Source organism: Sitophilus oryzae, unplaced genomic scaffold (assembly GCF_002938485.1).
Source record: "Sitophilus oryzae breed Bouriz unplaced genomic scaffold, Soryzae_2.0 scaffold_738_pilon_pilon, whole genome shotgun sequence".
Taxonomy (NCBI): domain Eukaryota; kingdom Metazoa; phylum Arthropoda; class Insecta; order Coleoptera; family Curculionidae; genus Sitophilus; species Sitophilus oryzae.
Window position 1 is genome coordinate 1,015,345 of NW_022147349.1, and position 22,800 is coordinate 1,038,144.

Consider the following 22,800-nt stretch of genomic DNA (forward strand, 5'->3'; position numbering starts at 1 on the left):
AAATTCAACTGTGGTAAATCGCAACACGCGTTTTTTAGAGTTTGTTAATTTCGTTTTGATATCGAGTGTGATTAAAGTTGTGTCGAAAATGGGGAAAAAGAAGCGACTTAATAAACTAATCTCAAAGTGGATAAAAAGGTAGTAATAATTGATGCATATATTCTGCCTTATTGTGAGCAAGGGAGTAAGAAAGTATAAGCTTGTTAGGGAAAAGCCATACTTTGTAAATGTTTATAAGCAGTAATATATAATATGTAATTAGTAATGAAAAAAGGGAATCACACAGTATTTATAGCAACAAAATATGTCTCAGTCGTATTTATAGTTTATTTTTGGCGTAGAGTCTGATCTTTTGTATTACATATTTATAAGATTTTGTTAAAGTTCTGAAATAAGGGACATCACTTTAAAATTGAATGAATTCCTACTTGTTCATGTTTAATGAGAATTTTTTAATACCTGGGCGATTTTGAACGGACACTATTTATTAAATTACTACTTACAAAATTTCGAAATAATAATAAATAAAAACTATTTATCGGGCAAATTAAAGAACTGTTTCTATGATAGGTAGGAGTAGCCATTAAAGATGGTTTTTATTGTTTTTGATTTTGACTATGAAATTTTCGTTATATCAGTGTTTTATATTTGTCAACTAACAACATAAAAAAACAAAAATCATAGAATTTCATATTGTAAATGATAAAACAAGTTTTATCATAACTGCTTTACTCAGACTGAAAATAGATCTTAATAAAAATGTTTCATGGTGAAAATATTGTTTCAAAAGAAATTAGAAATTGGGTTAAGAATGTTTTTCGCTTACCGGTAGGCGGTGCATTACTTACTATGCCAACTTTAGACATTTTCGCTTAAAACAAAATTGTATTTTAAATTTCAATCTAGAGTGCCATGGCTGTGTTAAAAACACAAATTTTTAATCAAGGATCCTGGGAAAAATAAATTTGATCGTCTAATGTTTTTAGTGTCTTCTCTTGGCCGGTTAAAAGATTCCCAAATCGTATTTTTAATCATATCTCAATTTTCTTAAATGGAACGAGGGTGGCTCATTAGCATATTTGGAAAAGCATTTAACAACTACGAATAATTTGGTACCACATACCTACTTGGTATTTCGAGTCAAATTGTTGTCGTTATGAATTGCGTGTTGTAATTTCAAATAAACCATATTCCAAAAATGTCAAAAGTTGACATATGATATGCCATTCTCTTCAGAGTGTCATTTTCTATCGAATAATGTAACAAAATACCGAGGGTGCCATTTGAAAATCAGAAGTTATAGTCATTTCCGGTGAAACAGGAAGTGACCGAAAAGAATTGAATACGTCAATCAATCCAAATTTATGTCATATACTAACGTACCAAATCTCGATTTTTTATCCGCCACTTTTGAGACGCACCCGGTATAAGTAATAGTAGCAATACCACCGTACATAAAACTCAGAGTTTTATGTACGGTGGCAATACTTACTACGCTTTTATCCCTGTAGAAAAAAAAACTTTCGTTCCCCCAATATTCATCCGTATGGCTTAAAAATAACCTCTAATGCAAAGTGTGGACGTGGCTAGTGAGCAAAAGGTACATTTAAAGTCTCCGCTTAATTTAGAATTAAACCTAAACCACACTCTGATTAAACGGTTTGTTTAGTCTCGGATCTTGGATCTCTTATGCTATTGCTCTTTTAACAAACCTTTTTTCTTTATAATCTTTTTAAATAAATTATCAAAACCTAACATATATGATTTATTTTATATATTTTAATGTTTATAAATACCGTTCATCGTCTATTTATGTACAACTGTCATGACAAAATACCGTATGATCAAAAAAAAAAAAAACGGAAACGGCGTAAGCGATGGCTATGAAATGAAGATTGCTGTCATGTGTAAAATTATATGGGGAATCTCATCGATGTTCATTTCAACCCAAATGGAGGCCGCTTTTTTTGGACCACACCGTACAATATTACACCAAACCAAACCAAAAACGGCGTCAGCGATTACTATGAAATAAAGATCGCTATCATTTTATATGTAAAATTATATGGAGAATGTCATCGATCGTCATTTACAAGCCAACTGGACGCCATTTTTTTTTTCGATCATACAGTCACAGAATATCTAGCTACGCAACAGAAGCCTCGTTACATGTATAAAATTGTAGTTAGCAAAAGGAGACAGGCTTTTAAAGCCTGTCTCCAAATCAGATATTTTGATGTGGTAGTTTCGCTACTACATAATAGAGGGCAATAAATTTAAAAGAAAACAGTTTTCTACAAACAAAATTTAAAATAATTTTTGTGCAGTGTTGCCATTATTGTAATTCATATCGTAATACTTCCTGATAAAGCCTACCTTCAAATTTGCTACATCATTTAAACATATTAAAATAGATCAGAGCTGATTTTTTCAGTTTGCCATGTTAGTTGGAATTAAATCTTATGAGCTAAATTACAATCACTTCCTGACGTTTGATTGTATAATTGAATCCTGAATTTTCATGGTAATTCGGCGACAATATAATAAAGTATTGTTCTACTATTATGATACCACTTCCTGACGTTCGATTGTGTTCATACCAAGTTCATATCGTATAATTGGGAAAAACAGCGTTAGCGATGGCTATGAAAATAATATCGCTGTCATTTTATATGTAAATTTATATGGGAAATGTCATCGATCGTCCTTTTCCATCCAACTGGACGCCGTTTTTTTCGGTATCATACGGTATTTGATATATACTATTTTTCATGACATTACAATATTATGGTACCATGAAGCATATAAAGTGATACCATAATATAGTACCATATTACGATACATGACGTTCGATTGGGCTTAAACTTGGGATACTACGTATTTTCGGTGACATTGTAATATGATGGTACTATGATGCATATAAAGTGGTACCTTAATATAGTACCATATTACGATACCATTTCCTGGCTTTCGATTGGGCTCAAACTTGGTATACTACGTATCTAACTAATATATTATTAATTGTACCTGTGTCACTTTTTAAAATCTACCTAGGTCTATATAAATAACGTGGCAAACGGAAGAAATTTGTTATTATAGTATTTTTTTAGTCAGTTAACATTTTTTGTACTGCATTTTAATAAATTATTAACCATTACTAACGTTCCAGCATTAATAAATATCACTATTAATCGGCCTGTATATTATTAATTTTAAAGGTAATTAAAGGTATTTTCTTAGTTAACATTATAAGGTAGTGTATATTAAAAATGTATATGTTTTGTAATAATATACTTAAAACTATTTTAATAGCCAAAGGAATAATTAATATAAGTGTACCTGATAAGAAAAGAAGAATAGAAAGAAACACATACTGCATTATACACAATAAAAGAATGGGATGCCAATTCAAGTCTTTTTGAATCTGGCAACTGTGCATATTTAGCCGAGCTACAAGGCCGTCGACGAGCCGTCGATCCAAAACCGAAAGTTCAAAATTTCTAATTATATTCTGATTATGATATTGTCGCGCCATCTATTATTCTATTTGTGCAATTTTAGCTCTTTCATTTCGAGTATTTTTCTGTTGCGTAGCTAGATATTCTGTGATACAGTACAAGTTTAGTTACTGATATTAACATAGACTTAGAATAAAATATAGACTGAGCATCTCATTCATAAATAGCTGGAAGATGCGGACAGACAACGTCTTGTTATTGTTGTGTTATTGTTTTTGGCTCTAACGAGTGCGACACGAGCGATAGATAGGCTGTCTCCGTCGTAACGGTCGTTTCCTGACGGCTCTGCCGCCCAACGCAACACTGTCTTTTTGTTTCTTCAGTGCACCTGCACTCTCCGTATCATAGGCGGGTATTTTTTTTAATTTTAATGAAGCTATAATTCAATTAAAAATATATCGTATTTAAACTTTTTTATATTATTAAGATTTAGGATAAAGAAAATAGTTTAATATAAAGCAAAGTTTAGGACTTAGAAAAAAAATACGTCTTAGAGTCTAAAAACGATAAAAATAATAAAGTACGTGTTATAGAAGAAATTTTAATAATCGAAATTATTTAATTTTTGAAATTGATGATAAATTATTAATTTAATAAAATATTAATTTTAGTCAAACATTTACAACTCTAATATTAATCAAAACAGGATCTATTCTATAGATATAATAGAACAGAAAGAGAAAAAACTTTATAATTGTTTAATTTTTTTTTCCGGTAAAAGTGATGTCTTATTATGTAAATTAGAAAAAACAGGAATCTGTTCCATTAAAGCAAGCTTTTAGGAAGTGAATAAAATGAAAACTACATTTATTTAACTCGTTACTGTCTTTATTATAGAGTAAGTATAATAATGGTAATGGTGACTATACTTTATTCAATGGAAATATGCACCAAATTCAAACAAATATAAAAGGCATGAGTATAAACAGTATTACTACAGTAATATTGAACATTGGTTCAAAAATATTACATTAATATAATACAATATTACTGTAGGTATTACTGTCAACGTGCAAGCTTGTTTGAAGCTTGATGTATTTGTATGCGCTTGGTACATCTTGGCGTTGGAAAATGTATAGAAAATTATTAAGAAAAACTAGTACGTAATGGGGGATATCTTGATATACAGAGTGGTCGGAATTGTATTCAGGAAACTTTGGCAGCATAATCTGCAAATAAAATCAGTAAAAAAAATAGTATAAATTTATGTCCTAAAATGCTTCGTTTCAGAGATACAGAGTGTAGAAATTTCATTTTTATTTCGCTTTTTTCCAAATAATTTATGAAGAATGTATTGATTAATTCGTTTCCAAATATCTTGAGAACTATACTTGTGGCGAGTGTCAACAAGAGACCTTATTAAGTAAAAAACGTTGGAAATGTAAATTTTTCTCAGTAGTTTTATATAGATACAGACAAAAAGTATTACTCTTCAAATAACTTAAAAAATATGTAGGTGGCGCCCCCTATTAGTAAAAGTCAAATTGACATCTAAATCTAATTTTTCATGTCAAAAAACTCCCAAACGCCAATTTTCGTCCAAATATTGACGTCACTTCAGAAATTATTTGGAAAAAAATCGAAATAAAAATGAAACTTCTACACCCTGTATCTCCGAAACGAAGCATTTTAAAAACTTACAAGTTCATTTTTTTAGAAAGCCAATGCAACATTTCTGAGTTTCAAATAAAGATAAAAAACAGTAAAACATATAATAATAATATGTAAATTATTTTCTTGGATACATACATATATGGCAAATAATAACAGATTGTTTTATTAAAGATTTACGTTTTGGTTAATTCTAAAACTATCTTCAGATTATATGTGATATTACTTAAGTGATATTACATTATAAAAGAAAAAATGAAAATTATACCTTATAATCGAAAAAAAACGGCGTCAGCGATGGCTATGAAATGAAGATCGCTGTCATTTTATATGTAAAATTATATGGAGTATGTATCGATGGTTTTTTCCAAGCCAACTGGACGCCGTTTTTTTCGATCATACGGTATTACAAATTAATAATAGATTAACAGTCGAGAAAAAAAAAGAAAAAACTCTAGGTAAGTACTGGATAAATTTTAAAATGGCATATTTATTTTATCTTTGTTTAATATAAAAAAAACGAAATATCTACCTGGTTTACATAACCCTGTATAATTTGTGAAATAATAATGGACAAAAATGCAAGCGGTAAGAAAAATATTTACAAAAAATATGTACTTGTTTACATTTCTGGACCATTGTTCGTCATTTTTGTTATCATAATGGTGACCCTATCATAAAAACGTAGTTATTTCTATACCTGATGTGAAACTATAGGGAAAAAGTAATGTTTGTAAAATATTTTAGTCTTGAAAAAAAATAAGGAATGTTTGGTATTTTAAAATGTTTGGTAGCTTGTAATTTTTTCGACTTTCTCGATTGTTTATAGTTTATAATAAGCCTTAAAAATTGTTGTTTCATAATGGAATATCATTCTGGAATTCCTGTATGTTATTTTAGATTCTAAGGATGGTTTTAGAATAAAAAGAAACACATTTTTCATAAAAAAAAGCATTAAATTAACCAATGCCCAAGAAAATAATGTGTCTACTTCTTATGTACTTAATAATGTATCTACTCGTTATATTAATAACGAGGTTAGTAAGAACCTTTACGTAAATGATAAATATAAAAAATACAGATTTTCCAGGGTTTATAATTTACTAAATTATTATCTAAATAAGCGCCTTTCTACAACGCCACTGACGCCAAAATAGTAAATTTGACTTACCTGTGGAATGTTGTTCCAGGACTTAAATAGTCCAATTTCTTACAAATTTGGCACTGACGAACCATGTTTTATAGTTTTTAAATAAAAAGTAATCAAAATAAACACTAAACCGACACTACACACTAAGAAAATCGAATCCAAAAAAATACAAAATCAAAACATCCAATAAAAACAATAAAATAGCCATGGAGAAACTGTGACAACAAGGTTTTTACGACACGTGCTTTACTCTACTATGGCTCTACTACGAGAGAATAAAGAATGAACAGGCGACCCGGCGATTGATGGGTGTTGCCAAATTGTAAAGAATTTGTCATTTTTAAATAGTCTCCGACTTATAATTTAGTAGTATAGGGACTATTTAATACATCTTTCTACTATTAAACACTACTTTATTAAAATACAGTTTTAATATCTCAATATATGTGTATAACAACAAAAAAAATATTAATAATATTTTAGACGTGACAACATAGGCTGGAGGCGAAAGACTCAGACGGCCGAGGTCAGCTGCACCCAGGAGTAAACATGTTTACAAAAATTAATATTGGACCGCGCTTAAATGTAAATAGTGTAGTCTATATTTTATTCTAAGTCTATGGATATTAATAAGTAAACAAAAAATAACTTCTTTAAAATAGAATTTTTGAATTAAAATTAATATAGAGACTTGTTTTATTTTGTCAATTTGATTGTTATTATAAAGTTATTTTCTTTACTGATAGTGATATACTTTATTTTTCTTACAGTGATTTGCCAGAGGATCGTTCTTCAGTCCTTTTACTCAGCGTCAGAAAGGTACCATCATCTCCAAAAGTTTCAAAAAGGCCCTTTTCACTTCCACTAGCGTTAGGGGTAGTTTCAAGCTGTTCTAAGTCATCTCAGGTATTGTTACTATCTAAAGACATTGAGTTCGAGTAACAAAAAAATGCTTACCACGACCTATACCATCAATATGGTATAGGTCGTGGTATGGTCAATTGTATGGTATATGATTATCAATAGAATTATATACCATACAATTGAGAAAAAACGGCATCAGATATGGCTTGGATATGAAGATCACTGTCATTTTGTATGTAAAATTATATCGGGATGACATCGATCATCATTTAACTAGACGTCTTTTTTTCGAAAATACGAAATTATTCTTGATCCATCTATTCAAAAATGGGTATACATATAATTTAATTGTGAAACTCTCTAAGTTACAATAATTATCCTTGCGGCTGCATTGAATGATCTCCATATTTTTGATATCTATACCGAGTGCGTCCCGAAAGTGGCTCACCCCTATAACTTTTTTATTTTTTTTTTCAGAAAAAAAACGAGATTTGGTATATTAGTATATGATATAAGTTAGGATTGATTGACGTCAATATGTCAATCAGTCCTAATCCTTTGACATATCATATGTCATTCATTGACTGTATTCAGAGTGTTTTGACTGTAATTCATTGTATTCAGAGTGTCATTTTCTATAGAATAAAGTAAAACAATATCGAGGCTGCCATATAAAAATTATAAGTTGTAACAGGAAATGACCGAAAACAGTTGAATACGTCGATCAATCCTAATTTATTTTATATACTAACATACCGAATCTCGTTTTTTTTTATCTAAAAAAGTTATAATATATAATAAATAAGTTATAGGGGTGAGCCACTTTTGATAGTTTAAATACACATTGAACATTTTTTTAAGAAGTCTTGGCTGGGAAGCAAGACATTTCTAGTGACAAGACACTTTGTCACGAGAAATCGGTTACAATCAAATCACTATGTGCTAGGTAGTACTAGAGTTATTTTAAATATTTGGCAAGGCTTACTTTTATTTTTAAATGATATGTTGATGAATCAATGTAGGTCAATAAACCTGTCTGGCGATTAGGAAACCATCGACACCTTATTCCATATTCTTTTTAGCGCTCTTTACTTACTCCCACATCAACATATTTGCAAGCCTAGTGTAATGAAATTTGATGTTTTCACTTACAGAGGCGGGTTTAGAATTTACTTTTAATTAAAGTAAACTCTGGGATTGAATGAAATGCCGTGACAGTTGGTGTAGAAATCTTAATAGATGGTTATTTTCTTTTATCTATATCTATGGTGTAGAAGTGATATTAGGGTTCGCGCATACTTGTGTTTACTAGTTGACTTTTTACAGCATCGTTATACCGTATGATAGAAAAAAAAGCGGCGTCCAGTTGGCTTTGAAATGACTATCGATGACATTTCCCATATAAATTGACAGCGATCTTCATTTCTTTTTTTTTTTTCGATCATACGGCACTTCAAAGCAATATTATATGTTAAAACTATTTTACATTCTTAGTTTCTAAAAAATTTGTTTCTTTTAGATACTATTTATACCGGCTTATGAATCGTAATTTAAAATTAGATGCAGTTTTTGTTAAATTATTTAAAATCGACTTGTACAAAATTGTTCAAATTGCACCACCCGGTATGTTAAATATAAATGTAAATAAAGTATACAACATGCATTACGACAAATTCGTGTGGAATCATAATAAAAAATAATGAGGTAGTTAAAAATACTATTTTTATATACAGAGTAACTTCAGTAGTAGGGTTTCCGCATATTGAGCAACATTATAGGAACTTCAAAAGAACTTCAGAAGTAAGAATAATAAGAGATAACATTACTATTTATTTAGAAGAGTTTGATTTCGACCGCTAGAAGGTATCAATGAATTTTCGCATGTAACAAAAAATAATTTTTTAATTATATTTTATTAACGAGTAAAAAAAAATCGGTACCGAAAGTACCGAAAGATTTTTTTATTTCGAGTCCCGGTTCTTTGACGTCTCAAAAGAACCGAGAATTCCCGGTATTTTTGGTACCGAGATTTCCCGGTTCTGAACCCTATTCAGTAGTCCGGGCAGATAGCGTTCCGACATATCTATCGAGGCATCCGGATTACTGAAGCCACTTATATTTATTACTTTAGAAAATGTAAACAACTTAAAAAATTGTCAAAAACTCGAATTTGATGAGTTTCTTTTTCCCGAATCAAGATAATCTAATATTTTAAACTTTTCGGCGATTGTAGGAGTCTTATTTGCTGTTTTTCCCCAGTACTGGCCCTGGACTAAGATAGGATGCCGATGATCCTTGTTTTATTCTATAAATGGTTTTATGCAAGGTGTTTAAATCTGGATAGAAATTATGTGAGGACTAAATAAAACGTCAAATAGTTTGAATCCTACCGGTTAGTAATGCCACTATATCTTTTTAATTCATTTCGGCTCATATCTCTTAAGGTAATACAAATACCGGGTGCGTCTCAAAAGTGGCTTACCCCTATAACTGTTTTATTTTTTCAGGTAAAAAATCGAGATTTAGTATGTTAGTATATGACGTAAATTGGAATTGATTGATCCGTTTTACCGGATATGACTACAACTTTTGATTTTTAAATGGCACCCTCGGTATTTTGTTACTTTATTCGACAGAAAATGACACTCTGAATAGAATGACATATCATATGTCAACTTTTGACATTTTCGAATATGGTTTATTTTAAATTGCAACATACGATTCAACATGGCAATTTGATTCGAAATACCAAGTGTGTGGTACCAAATTATTCGTAAAAAAATGCCTTTTCCAAATATGCTAACGAGCCACCCTCGTCCCATTTAAAAAAATTAAGATATGATTAAAAATACGATTTGGGCATCTTCTAACCGGCCAGGACAAGACACTAAAAACTTTAGACGATCAAATCTATTTTTTCAAGGCTTCTTGATTAAAAATTAATGTTTTTAACACAGCCAGGGCACCTTAGATTGAAATTTAAAATGCAATTTTGTTTTAAGCGAAAATGGCAAAAGTTGACATATTATATGTCATTATATTCAGAGTGTCATTTTCTATCAAATAAAGTAAAAAAATACCGAGGGCGCATTTAAAAATCAAAAGTTATAGTCGTTTCCGGTGAAACAGAAAGTGGCCAAGAATTGAATACGTCAATCAATCCTAATTTATGTCATATACTAACATACCAAACCTCGTTTTTTTATCTGAAAAAATTAAAAAGTTTTAGGGGTAGCCACTTTTGAGACGCAACCCGTATAGTTATACAGGGTGAGTCTTAAATAAGTGCAAATATTTTCAGGGCTGGTAGATCTCGAAAAAAAATATATATTTTCTCTTTACCATTTTTCAGATAAGTCCAAAATAACCGAGTTATTTAAGTTAATAAATATATAAAAATATAGAAATAATAAATAATTAAAAATTATTTTTTTGAAAACATTTTGAGAGGCACCGGATTTTTTCTGTATTTGCATCCCTTTTATTGCCGTAACCATAGAGTAAAGCCGTAACTATTGGTAATATCAGAGATTAAGAAATTATGCCGTGGGAAAATTTGCGGTGAACAGGCAGTTCTAAAAATTTTTCGAAAAATATACAGGGAAATTTAAAAGAAAATGCACGATTTTCAACATCTTTTTTTAGCGAAAAAAAACTCATAGACGTGTTCCTGGGGTCGAAATATACCACACCTGAAAATATTTGCACTTATTTAATTTGACTTACCCTGTATATGTTTTAATTGAAAGTCTTTAGAAGCGCCTTTTGTGTAGTAATTAATAGAAATGTCATCCGGTCAACGATTTAAACGAAGTACCATTTAACTCAATTATGGAACTGCTTTTTCGCGTACCTCAATTTAAGAGCGATTATAAATTTAACCGCTATGAAGAAGTGAAAGAATTTTTCATCACAAATTATCCGCGAAGACGCAGTACTGCGGAAATGCAGATGAAATTCGAACAACGAATGTGGTTTAGTTTATTTTATTTAAAGGCAAGTGAGGCATTTGGTTTAAAGCAGTTCATTGTCGTCTGTGTGGTTTATTCGTGTCTCCATTTACGACTCTGCGACTCTAAAATAATGATTTTCTTTCGTCAAATGTAAGAACATTGAATGTAAGAAACATTCATGTTTCGTTAAAGTCAAGACGTTACACGATGTGTCGAATAGTTTCCAGTGATAGATATTTCAGATTCTGCGACATCTATTAGCGATTTATTGACAAAATACATGTGTCCAACGATCGAAAAGCGTCGGCATTCTTCATTCATTACCTGGCTACATACATACAGAAACTGTTTCAATCATAAAATTTTAGAATAATCTAAATACCCTGTTATATCATGTCTTCTGTTATAATAAATTTCATGTAAAACAGACCGCTTTTGCGTCTACACACGTTTTACTATTTTGTGCTGCAACTCGAAGTTTTCTAGTAATCGAAAAAACTTTTGCGTCTTTTGTTACCCAACCTACTTCTTCATTTTCAATGCCATCTTCATTAAGTAGTTGGAAACAAGTGTTTTAAAAGAGTTTTAAACATAATCCATACTTTGCCGTTAAAACCGTGTTTAAAACAATAAAACCTGTTTTAAACCATAAATAACACGTTTCGTTTTTAAAAATAAATAGAACATGTTTTTTTTCAACCCTCTTTTGAAGTATTTGAAATATTTTTTTTAATTTGCGTATTGAAACCCTATCTTTGTCCTCCGTAGTATTAATTGATATTTACATACTGTAACTGTATATACTGTACCAGGATACCATACTGTATATCCTATCAAATATACTATATATAATAAAAATATACTGTATAGGATACCATACTGTATATCCTATCAAAAACATAGAATGTAAAAAATGCCAAGTCTCGCACAATTCCTTCGCTATAAAAAGTTGTGAGATCTCATGTAAATCCAAGCCAGTTTATTTTATTTAGTCTCTCTTTAAGCACCTATTCAACAATTTAGTTATAAATTGGTAGCATCAATATTATAGTCATCTTTATTTCTATAATAATTATAATGACTTGGCAATTGCACGATATGATATTCTATAGTAATTAAAAAACTGTATTCTTAAGTGTACATTTTAGATTTATTTAGTAATCGAAATAGTAGATTATTCTTTTTTATAATTATGGTGCCGTGCATGCAATTGCCAAGTCATTATAATTATTATAGAAATAAAGATGACTAATATTGATGCTACCAATTTATAACTAAATTGTTGAATAGGTGCTTAAAGAGAGACTAAATAAATAAACTGACTTGGATTTACATGAGATCTCACAACTTTTTATAGCGGAGGAATTGTATTGCGAGACTTGGCATTTTTTACATTCTATGTTTTTGATCTTGATGAGCGATCTTATTTCTTTTTGTAGTCATTCAAAATAATATTAAAGAAGTTTGACTATAATTCATAAACATTGAATTATCGTATAATTAATTAAGTCAGATAATATCAATTGAATTAATTCTATTTTTCTAACGACTTGTGTTTCCGACTTTCGTTATAACTCAAATATCAACTTTAAAAATGTTCAATTCATGATTTTACTAATGCTTATTCAAAATTATGTTTTTGTCAATTTTACACATATTTTATTTTTTATCTCGAAAACTATAAGAGATATGAGAGTAGTTTCCAAAAATATAATAATATACTTCCATTTAAAATAACAAATATGCTACCACTTTTCAAATGATCTGGCAACACTGTAACGCTGATAATATTTTAGATAGATGGAGCAGGTGTTTTTGTATAAAAATCAAAATTTTTAAAACAATCCTATTACCGGTCCCCCTATTACCATCACCGGAAAGTCGGTTACCACTAGCGACTAGACAACTTTTGAGCCATAAGGATATTTCGAGATTTTTAATTTTTTCCTTCCATTATAAGCTAAGCTACCTAAAATTCAAAATTTTGTGACACATCTAGAAGTTTGTGACATATCTAGAAGTACTTTAGAATTTTGATGACTGCGAGTGAGTCACTGGCGAAATTAAAGAAGTTTGACTAGAAAAAATTCATAATCCTTGAATTATTGTTTAAGATATGTATTTAATATTTTACAATTAGAATATTAACGAAAATAAAATAAAAAAATATGCCCCGAGGCATCCTCGAACTCGGGCCACCCGGTGTACCAGCACTTTCGCGCCACGCTATCAACCCATGTTCGATATTTGTTCAAGCCTAGCATTTAACATATTAAACTAAAAAAAATAAATAGAGACTTCGTTACAAGTTAAAGTCTGACTAGAAAAAAATCATTATCCTTGAATTATTGTTGGTACATTGATATATAAATAAAATCAAAAGAGACCGCTCCGATTAATTCTAGTTTTCTACCTTTTTCTCGACTGGAAAGCCGGTACCGGTAGCGGCTAGACAGCTAACTTTTAATCCATAAGGATATTTCGAGATTTTTAATTTTTTCATTTGGTTATAAGCTTAAAGCTACCTAAAATTCTAAATTTGGAGTTTAAAACATCGAGAAGTACCTTAGATTTTGATGATCTGTCACTGAGTCAATGTCGAAATTAAAGAAATTTGACAAGCGATAATTCATAAACTATGAGGGATAATTACTAGATATTTTGGTAACCTAGCCAGCTATAGTATGTCTTCAAGTTTAGTGAAAATTAATATTCTTGCTTTATCCACAACGAAGTTACAGGGTGGTCAAAAGTGCCGCTAATACCTTCGAGAAAAGGATGGTACTGCTGTACTCGACTTGGCGCGGCCCCCAGATACATACCGTATAATCGAAAAAAACGGCGTCAGCGATAGTTATGAAATGAAAAAAAAATGAGGAGTGTCATCGTAGAATTATATGGGGAATGTCATCGATGTTCATTTCCAAGCCAACTGGACGGCGTTTTTTTAGAACATACGGTAGATATCTAATTGAACAGCATTTAAGCTACTGTTCTGTTTTTTTTCTGTCCTAATTGGTGAATTATATTTGATGTTAGGATATCGTTATTTTGTATGTTAATTTGAACATTATATTTCTCAATCCGGTAATGAAAATCTTCATCAATTAAACTTTTAGCGATATTATAAAATACATACAAAATATGCTAATATTGATGGTATTTTTTCTTATTTATTTCTAAGTTTCTACTGAATGTTAGGAAACCTTGCTTTTCTCCGAAACATCGTTCAATTATTACTCGTCCTTGGCTAAAAACGTTAAAATAATTTTGCTGCTTTTCGTTTGCAGGATTTCTCCAGGAATTCATTATCCAAGGAGATATACAGGGTGGTCAGAACTGTATTCCGGAAACTTCGGCAGCATATTCTGCAAATAAAAATAAGTAAAATAGTTCATATAAATGTATGTCCTAAAGTGCCTAGTTTCTATACAGGGTGTAGAAGTTAAAACATGTCTCTTGGTAAAAATCGCTACGAGCAACTGTTCTTAATTTACTTAGAATGGAAATCTATACTAATATATAAAATCCTTAAGTGACTGACATACTGATTAATCACGATCCTGCTGAAACCACTCAACGTAAGAAGCTCAATTTTGGCATACAGGTTAATTCTAGGATGTAGAGGTTCGATAAGAAGGGATTTTTCAAAATTCCAGTTCCAAGAGGGTGAAACCACCCCTCAAATATTACAATATTTTTTATTTAAAAAACGGTCAAGTTTCCGAAAAAACGCTTAAACACGTATAGTTTATTTTGTTTTTTTTACATATTTTATGATTTTTTAAAAATGTTCACAGGGTGTTTCGAAAAATCTGGTCATTGATTAATCACGATCCTGCTTAAAGCTCTTGACGTAAAAAGCTGATTTTTGGAAAACAGATTGACTTTAGGGTGTAGAAGTTCGATAAGAAGGGATTTTTTGAAACTCGAATTCTAAGGGGGTGAAACTATCCCTCAAATATTACAATATTTTTTATTTAAAAACCGGTGAGTTTTTCGGAAAAACTCTTAAACACGTATATTTTATTTTGTTGTTTTACATATTTTAAGATTTTTTACAAATTTATACAGGGTGTTTCATAAAATATGACCACTGAGTAATCACGATTCTGCTTAAACTGCTTGACGTTTAAAGCTGATTTTTGGCAAACGGATTGACTCTGGGGTGTAAGGTTCTCTAATTGACTCAGGTTCGATAAGGAGGGGTTTCTCGAATATCAAATTCCAAGAGGGTGAAAACGCCCCTCAAATATTACAATATTTGTTATTTAAAAAACGGTTAGTCTTTCGGGAAAACGCTTGGATAAGCATAATTTATTTGTTTTTTTTACATATTTTGAAATTTTTTAAAAAATCATACAGGGTGTTCCAAAAAGTTGGGTAATTTCTTAACCACGATTCTGCTTAAACTGATTGACGTAAAAAGCTTATTTTTGGCAAACGGATATTTCGAAAGTCAAATTCCAACGAGAAGAAACTACTCCTCAAATATTACCAAGTTATATAATAATATCGCCATATTGTTTTTCTCATGCTGACATAAATGTGAGAAAATTTTATCCAGTTTGTATGATAATGGAAATTCTTGCTTTGCTTTATCATCACCATTACAAATGATTAATTCGACGCGCACGAAGTCGCTGGTACACGCTAGTAGTCAATACATGTCATCATTGACAAAAAAAATAAACATGTTGAGTAGTAGATAGTTATTTGACTGAAATGATAAATTTGGGAACTTTTTATTTTTTTAAATTAATCCTAAATTTTTCTTCGAAAAAATGATGAACTTTTGACACAAAAACATTTCAAATTTGTGATTTCAGTCTAATAACTATTTAGTCAACATGTTTAATTTGTGTCAGTGATGTCAGGTATTTAATTATTAAGATTCCAAATATCTCGAGAACCATTACCCGTAGTGATTTTTACCAAGACACCTAAAAAAGGTGTCCTCGTAAAAAACGTCGTGAATGTATATTTTTTTACTCTGTAGTTTTATACAGGTACCGACGAAAAGTTATTACTCTTGAAGCCAGTTAAAAAATATGTAGGTGGCGCCCCCTACAATTAGGAGTCATATTGACATCAAAATCAAATTTCTCAGGTCAAAAAACTTCCAGACACAAATTTTCATCCAAATATTGACTTTACTTCAGAAATTATTTGAAAAAAATCGAAATAAAAATTAAATTTCTACGCTTACACCCTGTATCTCCGAAAGTAGGCATTGTAAGACACATCTATGCGATGCGAACTTTTTTACTTATTTTTTTCTGCAGAATATTCTGTTGAAGTTTCCGGAATACAGTTCGGACCACTCTGTAGAATAGCCATCCTAATAAAACACATTCTTCTGTGGTATTTTTAAGAAGATTCTTTATATTACAATTTTTGAAAGTTCTTCGATCGTGCACAGTGCTTTACCGTTAACAGTCTACACTTGTAAAAATTTCTTTTGCAATGCTAGTTGCCTGTACGTTAATGCTCTAATATTCTTTTCTGTTTATATGTTCATCATCAAATTCACCAAATTTTGGAATTCTGATATACGTACTATGTCGTAGTCCATGTCTTATGGCGCAAAAAGCAGTTAGAAACCGGTATTTCTCTGACCAAAACCGTTTGGTTTCCCGAAAATCCTCGACACTTCTAGTGAATCTAATCCAAATATTGACCTTCTTCAAAACTGCATACATTACAGAAGTAGATTCTTGCAGACACCGGTTCAGCAACAGATTTGAAAAGCTGAGATCAGACAATTGTCGCAGAATATATCTTGTTATGGATGATCTTTTGCCGTCCTGCATAAAAATGTAGTAAAATTTATTCATATTTTAACAGATCATTTTTGTGTTTGGTAGCATCGTAATAGGTATTGATTTTCTAAATTAAGTGCATTTTCATACTTAGCTCTAGTTTTATTATATCTTTCATTTCAGATCAGTCGGAATCCTTCCTGTGCATCCAACGGCCGTCGGCCCTCGATCACCCGTCGGGACTCCAGACGAGTCCTGGTCGCCAAAGGGGAGCGACCCCCCAGATTCAAACCGGAAGACTGCCCGGAAAAGCGGTTCGGGCGCCACCAAGCCGGAGAACAGACGCATTCCAGTAGCATCGATAACGGTAAGAGTTGCATGGGGATTATTTGTTTTATAGTAATATATTTAGGTTTACTATTGCACATTGCCAAATTAAATAAATATAATATATTAAGCTGTTAGAATAATTGAGTCGTTCTCAATAAATAAATTCAGAAAATCAAAGATATTTGTTTTTCGGAATTATGGTTAGGCACGTCGATTAGTATTTTAAATTTTAAACGTGTAGCACTTTTTTGATGCAAGGAACTTTAATGCAGCGTATACTATATTTGGGGTGTGATGCTATCGACAATATTTTTTATTTTATGGCAATCGTATTTTTAATCCGATTTTTGCTTGTACTTTTTTACTTTTTTTTGCTACCTTTAACTTTTTTAAAATCGAAAATGAATTTATTTTTTTTCTTATATCCTTCGTCACTTTTAATTGAAAATTTTGAATATGGTCAAAAAAATCGTAACAGCTGTAAAAATACAGTTCATACTAAATAAACTTTTAGTCGCGCTTGGCCGGCACAGCGTTGGTCACTTTTATATATTTTCTTTTAATCAAAATATTTTAGGAAACAAAAATAAATTAATTATAAATATATAAACAGTTATTCTTTACATCTACAAAACTCACCTTCTTAACAGCACTTAAGGGACATAAAGGGCCTTTACTACCGCTTTCCCAAAATATTCTAATAAAGTTGCGATAAGTTTTTGACGGCTATTAATCTATCTTGTACACTTAGCACTAAAAAAAAGAACAATGTTCGACTGTAAGGTCTGCTAGTAAACATTTTTAAGCTTAAATTAACACAACACTATTTGTTTAAACCAAAAACTCGTAATATAAAACTAAAGTGTCAAAACGAATGACAATATCAGGAAATAAATAAATAAATGTGGCAACTTGACATTTTTACAGCAGAGCTGCCACCTGAATCCTCAGCGGGAAATTTAAATTCCACTTGGTCAACACGGCGCCGAATATGTCCATAGTTGGTAACAATTAATTTAAAATCGCGCTCTTGATGACGTAATTAAAAGTTTGATATGCACCGTAGAACCCTTTATTAATTGTTTTATTTGCGTTTTTGTTAGTAACCATTTAATACGAGATATTCTCAATATGCTAAAAATGACATTTGCAGAGCACAAAACAGTTAACAGATCATATCATCATACCTAGCCATGATAGTCGGTATCAAAATATATACTGATTTTACTGGTTGCCATGGCAATAATAGGGCCATTAGCCCCCCATACATTAACATATAAGTTGGACCGATTAGGCTCGCCAGATACCAAAACTCTCGTCATTTTTGAGCTCGAATTTGGCTACCCGACTTTATAGTCCGATTAGATTTGCCTGATTAAATCGTGTTGTTAATGGGACAAAATTTGACGTTTTATAACAGATTTGATTTGGCTCGCGATCTTTTGGAAGTCCTGAAAGATTTAACCAGTTGTCTTAGATTTACTCGGCATATTTGTACTCAGTGAATAGTAAAAATGAATAACAATCATAGCTTGCGCCATGGCGTATGTATTTATCGCCAATAAACAAAAAGTAAAAAAAACGAAGCAAGCGGGTGAAAAAATGGATTTTTCGTAGAGATGAACTAGGTCATATGCTAAGTACAAAGTTCGAAGACTTGATACGCGTCGCAAAACAGAGCCAAATCCAAATATAATTTGACGGGTTTAAACCTGTGATTTCATCTGTGCACGGCCCGATTCGGCTCGGTTCGCCACATACACACAAAGTTTCATCCGCGTATTTGGCTCGTGCCATATCAAGTTGGTTAAGTTATCCGCTGGTGTATGGGGGGTTATTGGGATGTTAGTACGGCAAAAATATTTGGTGTTTTTTTCCTATTGTTAATCCACTTTTTGCTTGAAAACAGATGAGAACTGAATGTACATAAAAATAATAATTCAACCGTTTTCGGAAAACAAGAATAAATCATTCCTCTATTGATTTACGGAAGAGATATATTTTTAAACCAAATATTTAAATCCTTAATAGAAACACATTAATAATTATATCTTGTCAATTTTACGATATCATCGTGTTCAACAAGCGATTACTGAAAAATGAACACAACTTAAAATAGTTTACCCTACTTTATTGTAATAATAATTTAAGGTCATTATATAAATATGGGCGTTCAACGTTTTCTAATTGAAAATTTTACTGATTTGAATTAATAGCTGCGTATATCAATCAACAGACTGGATTTATTTCGACTTTCTGCTACATTAAACATTTCTGCCATAACAATTTATTAACTTTATTATAACTTTAGATCAATATAAGTTTAATCTTATTGGCAATTAAATATACACAGTTAATAACACAGTTTCTAAATATGGCATTCATTTTCTTTAGGATAATTCTTTTTTAAGCAGAGAAAGAAGTTTTAATTTAATAGGTTGCCTAATTTTATATTGAAACTCAATATAAACCAAAAATACAATAAAAGGAGAACTGTGATAGAACTATAAAATAAATATTATAAATATATTCTGAATGTATTCTATTTGTATTCTGTCTAAATTGTACTGTTCAATTTGCGAAGTTTGAAAATTTCGTCATCATTTTCGGCGCCATATTGGTTTTCACGTATTTCTTGCCTTGGTCCATGAGTTGTTTATACCTCTGGTTGTAAACTAACAATAACAAATTATTTATTGTAGCCTACCCGCAGTGTATACAATGAATAAATACGTCCTCTATTAATATGTTCATGGATCTTATTAGCAGGAATTCCAGGGGACAATCGAATATTGTGACTTGTTTTGCTGCTTTTTGTTCTTTATCTTTCACGATTCCTCGGGAACTTATTCTTTGCACAGTCGAGCATGAAATTCCTAAAGCCTCCGGTGCTCTCTATAAAACACGTTAATATTTTCGATTCAGTTACAAAATATTAACTCGGTAGTTGTCCAATTACACCGTAAACAGCCTACACAGGTAAAAGGGTTTTTTCCACCATCTTTTTCGAGTTTCAGATACTCGATAACTTTTAATATGAGCCGTTGTTCTTTTTCACTAAAACGGGACGGCATTTTAAACACAAATCAAATCACAAATAACTAAATAAACACAGAAAATGCCACAAACATTTACGGGAAACTATCGGAGTCGTTAACATTTAACGACAACGTTGACAGTCGGCGATATTCTTTTGTTCGATTTCGGCGGGTAATACAATAAATATGATGTTTGCCTTTTTCTATTCAAGCACATTAAACAAGGAAGTACGATTCTTTATACGTAATGAAGGTGATCCGTATGTAAAACGAAAAAAATAATCGTATGATGTAAGAAATATAAACTTACGTTTTTGACACAAAATTTCCATTTCATGTGGTAAACATGGATAAGAGAGAGAATGACAATATGTGACGAAATACTCAAACTTTGCAAATTGAACAGTATTTTCAATTTCATATCATTTGGCGTGTGACAAACTATTCACTGTTTATTTTAGTTATTACGAAAACTGATTTCGTTGAATATATTTCTAAAAATAAAATGAATTTCTATTTTTATATGTTCTATTTCTATTTTATTATTATTAATGGCTTTACATGCACTAAGAGATAAATATTATGATAGCAAAATAATAAAATACATTATTTACCAGTTACCAGCGTTGAATAGTATACATACAGTATGTCCCCGGATTGTCTTTACAAGAGGAAAAACTTTTTTATTATTCACATTTTGAGAAAAATGCATTCTTTATAAAAAAAAATTGCTTGTTCTAAAGTAGTTAATCCCGTTTATACTTTTCCAAATTTCCATGCCGTTTAAAATATAGTAGAATGTTTTTCTAAAAAAGTCCTAAAAATTAAAACGCGTTTCTATGGTAATATAATTTCATTTTCATTCTTTGATAGATTGTTATTGATAGAATTTTAATTAAAGTCATATGTTTTGCTGTTTTAAGATATAACAGCTATACTTCTATGCTACTGAAAGTGTGATAATAATTATTGGAAAATATACTTTAACACCAAAAAATATGACGTTAATCAATGTTAATAATTACCATCTATCAAACAATGAAATCAAAACTATATTACCATAGAAACACCTTTTGAAAAATTCAACTATATTTTCATGTTTTCTTTATAGTACGAGAGCTAGCAACGTCGCGGAAAAAAACAAGTATTTTATGACGTCTGGATTTTTGATATATCTTTTACTATACTCTCTAGAACAGCATGCGGCCCGTCTGGCTGTCGGTAAACGTTGGGTTTCCTACTGCGCATTGAAAGAAGATCCTATATTTTTATTAGTCCTTTAAATTCTAGTATTGAATATAAATCGAACATGTCTCCATAGCGCAGTGCGTAGAGTTTCCGGCCACGAACCGAGGATTCAGAGTTCGAATCCGGGTCAGGACAAAGACTTTTATTTTATTTTCGTTTATATTCTTATAGTAAAGAATTAAATATTTGTTTTTTTTTTGGAATCGCCAGAATTATTTAATACTTTACTATCAGAATATAAACGAAAATAAAATAAAAAAGTCTTTGCCCTGACAGGGATTCGAACTCTGAATCATCGGTTTGTAGTCGGAAACTCTACGCACTGCGCTATGGAGACATGTTCGATTTATATTCAATATTAGAATTTATAGGACTAAATTTAAAAAAAATATAGGATCTTCTTCCGATGCGCAGTAGTGAACGCAACGGGTATCGGCAACCAGACGGACCGCATGCTATTCCAGAGAGCATAGTAAAAGATATATCAAAGAGCCAGACGTCTTAAGATACTTTCTCGAAAACGATGCTAGCTCTTAGACTATTAGTTTTCTTTAAAACGGTATGGAAATTTGCGATAGTATAAACAGGATTAACCATTTGTGAACAAGGAAAATCTTTTATAAAGAATATATTTTTCTCAAAATGTCAATAATAAATAAGTTTTTCCTCTTGTTAAGGTAATTCGGGGACATACTCAACATACTGTATATGAACACAATAAATACTGATATATTATTATCTCTATTTTATTAATGTTTCTTAAGATGCCATTACACGGCGTGTGGAGCGCCGATCCACGCTCCAGGCGCGTGGAGCGCCGCGCCAAGGCGCGCCAAAACGCGCCTCACAGTGCGGCGGATGGTAATTCTAGCGGGACAAAACCTCAGGAGCGATGTTTGGGACTTAAAATCTAACGTAGCAAATGGTTTAATATATGTATAGCACCCATATGAGTAAAATTTATTTATTTATTAACAACTTAATTTATTAATAAATAAATAAATACAAGATAATAAAACTATTATATTATTCGTACGGGACACACAAAAACCGTACTGTAAACTTTTGCTAAATAAATAAAATTATGATATCAGGTAAATACTTAAAAAAATATATTTTAGCAGTTATTTTTTAATTACTTTGTGATCTTGTGAAACCCTGTATATTTTATTTTAAGAAATTCTCTTTTATTTAAAAATAAATAAAATAGTTATTTTAATTTTAATTTTAACACTCTGTAATTGTAAATTCATATATAGTAAGTATCTAAGACAATATTTAAAACTTTTATTAAAACTAGTAATAATCATTTAGTTTTTATTAGAA

The 22,800-nt window shown here is 30.9% G+C and overlaps 1 protein-coding gene and 1 long non-coding RNA gene across 3 annotated transcripts in view; one reads left to right on the forward strand and one right to left on the reverse strand.

Annotated features, from left to right (window-relative positions):
- Positions 1 to 22,800, forward strand: part of LOC115888460 — a 64,409-nt gene continuing 41,609 nt past the window's right edge. The window contains exons 1-3 of one of the 2 annotated variants that reach the window (XM_030908209.1): positions 1 to 138; positions 7,050 to 7,185; positions 17,042 to 17,225. In XM_030908209.1, coding sequence (XP_030764069.1) covers positions 89 to 138; positions 7,050 to 7,185; positions 17,042 to 17,225 — 370 coding nt within the window. In that variant the 5' untranslated portion in view covers positions 1 to 88. The remainder of the gene's footprint in view (positions 139 to 7,049; positions 7,186 to 17,041; positions 17,226 to 22,800) is intronic. The other variant, XM_030908210.1, reaches the window with a different exon arrangement.
- LOC115888461 lies at positions 4,329 to 6,506 on the reverse strand. Its single transcript, XR_004051268.1, has 2 exons — positions 6,301 to 6,506; positions 4,329 to 4,687 (listed from the first exon to the last, which is right to left on the reverse strand). It is a non-coding gene; the product is annotated as an uncharacterized LOC115888461 (long non-coding RNA).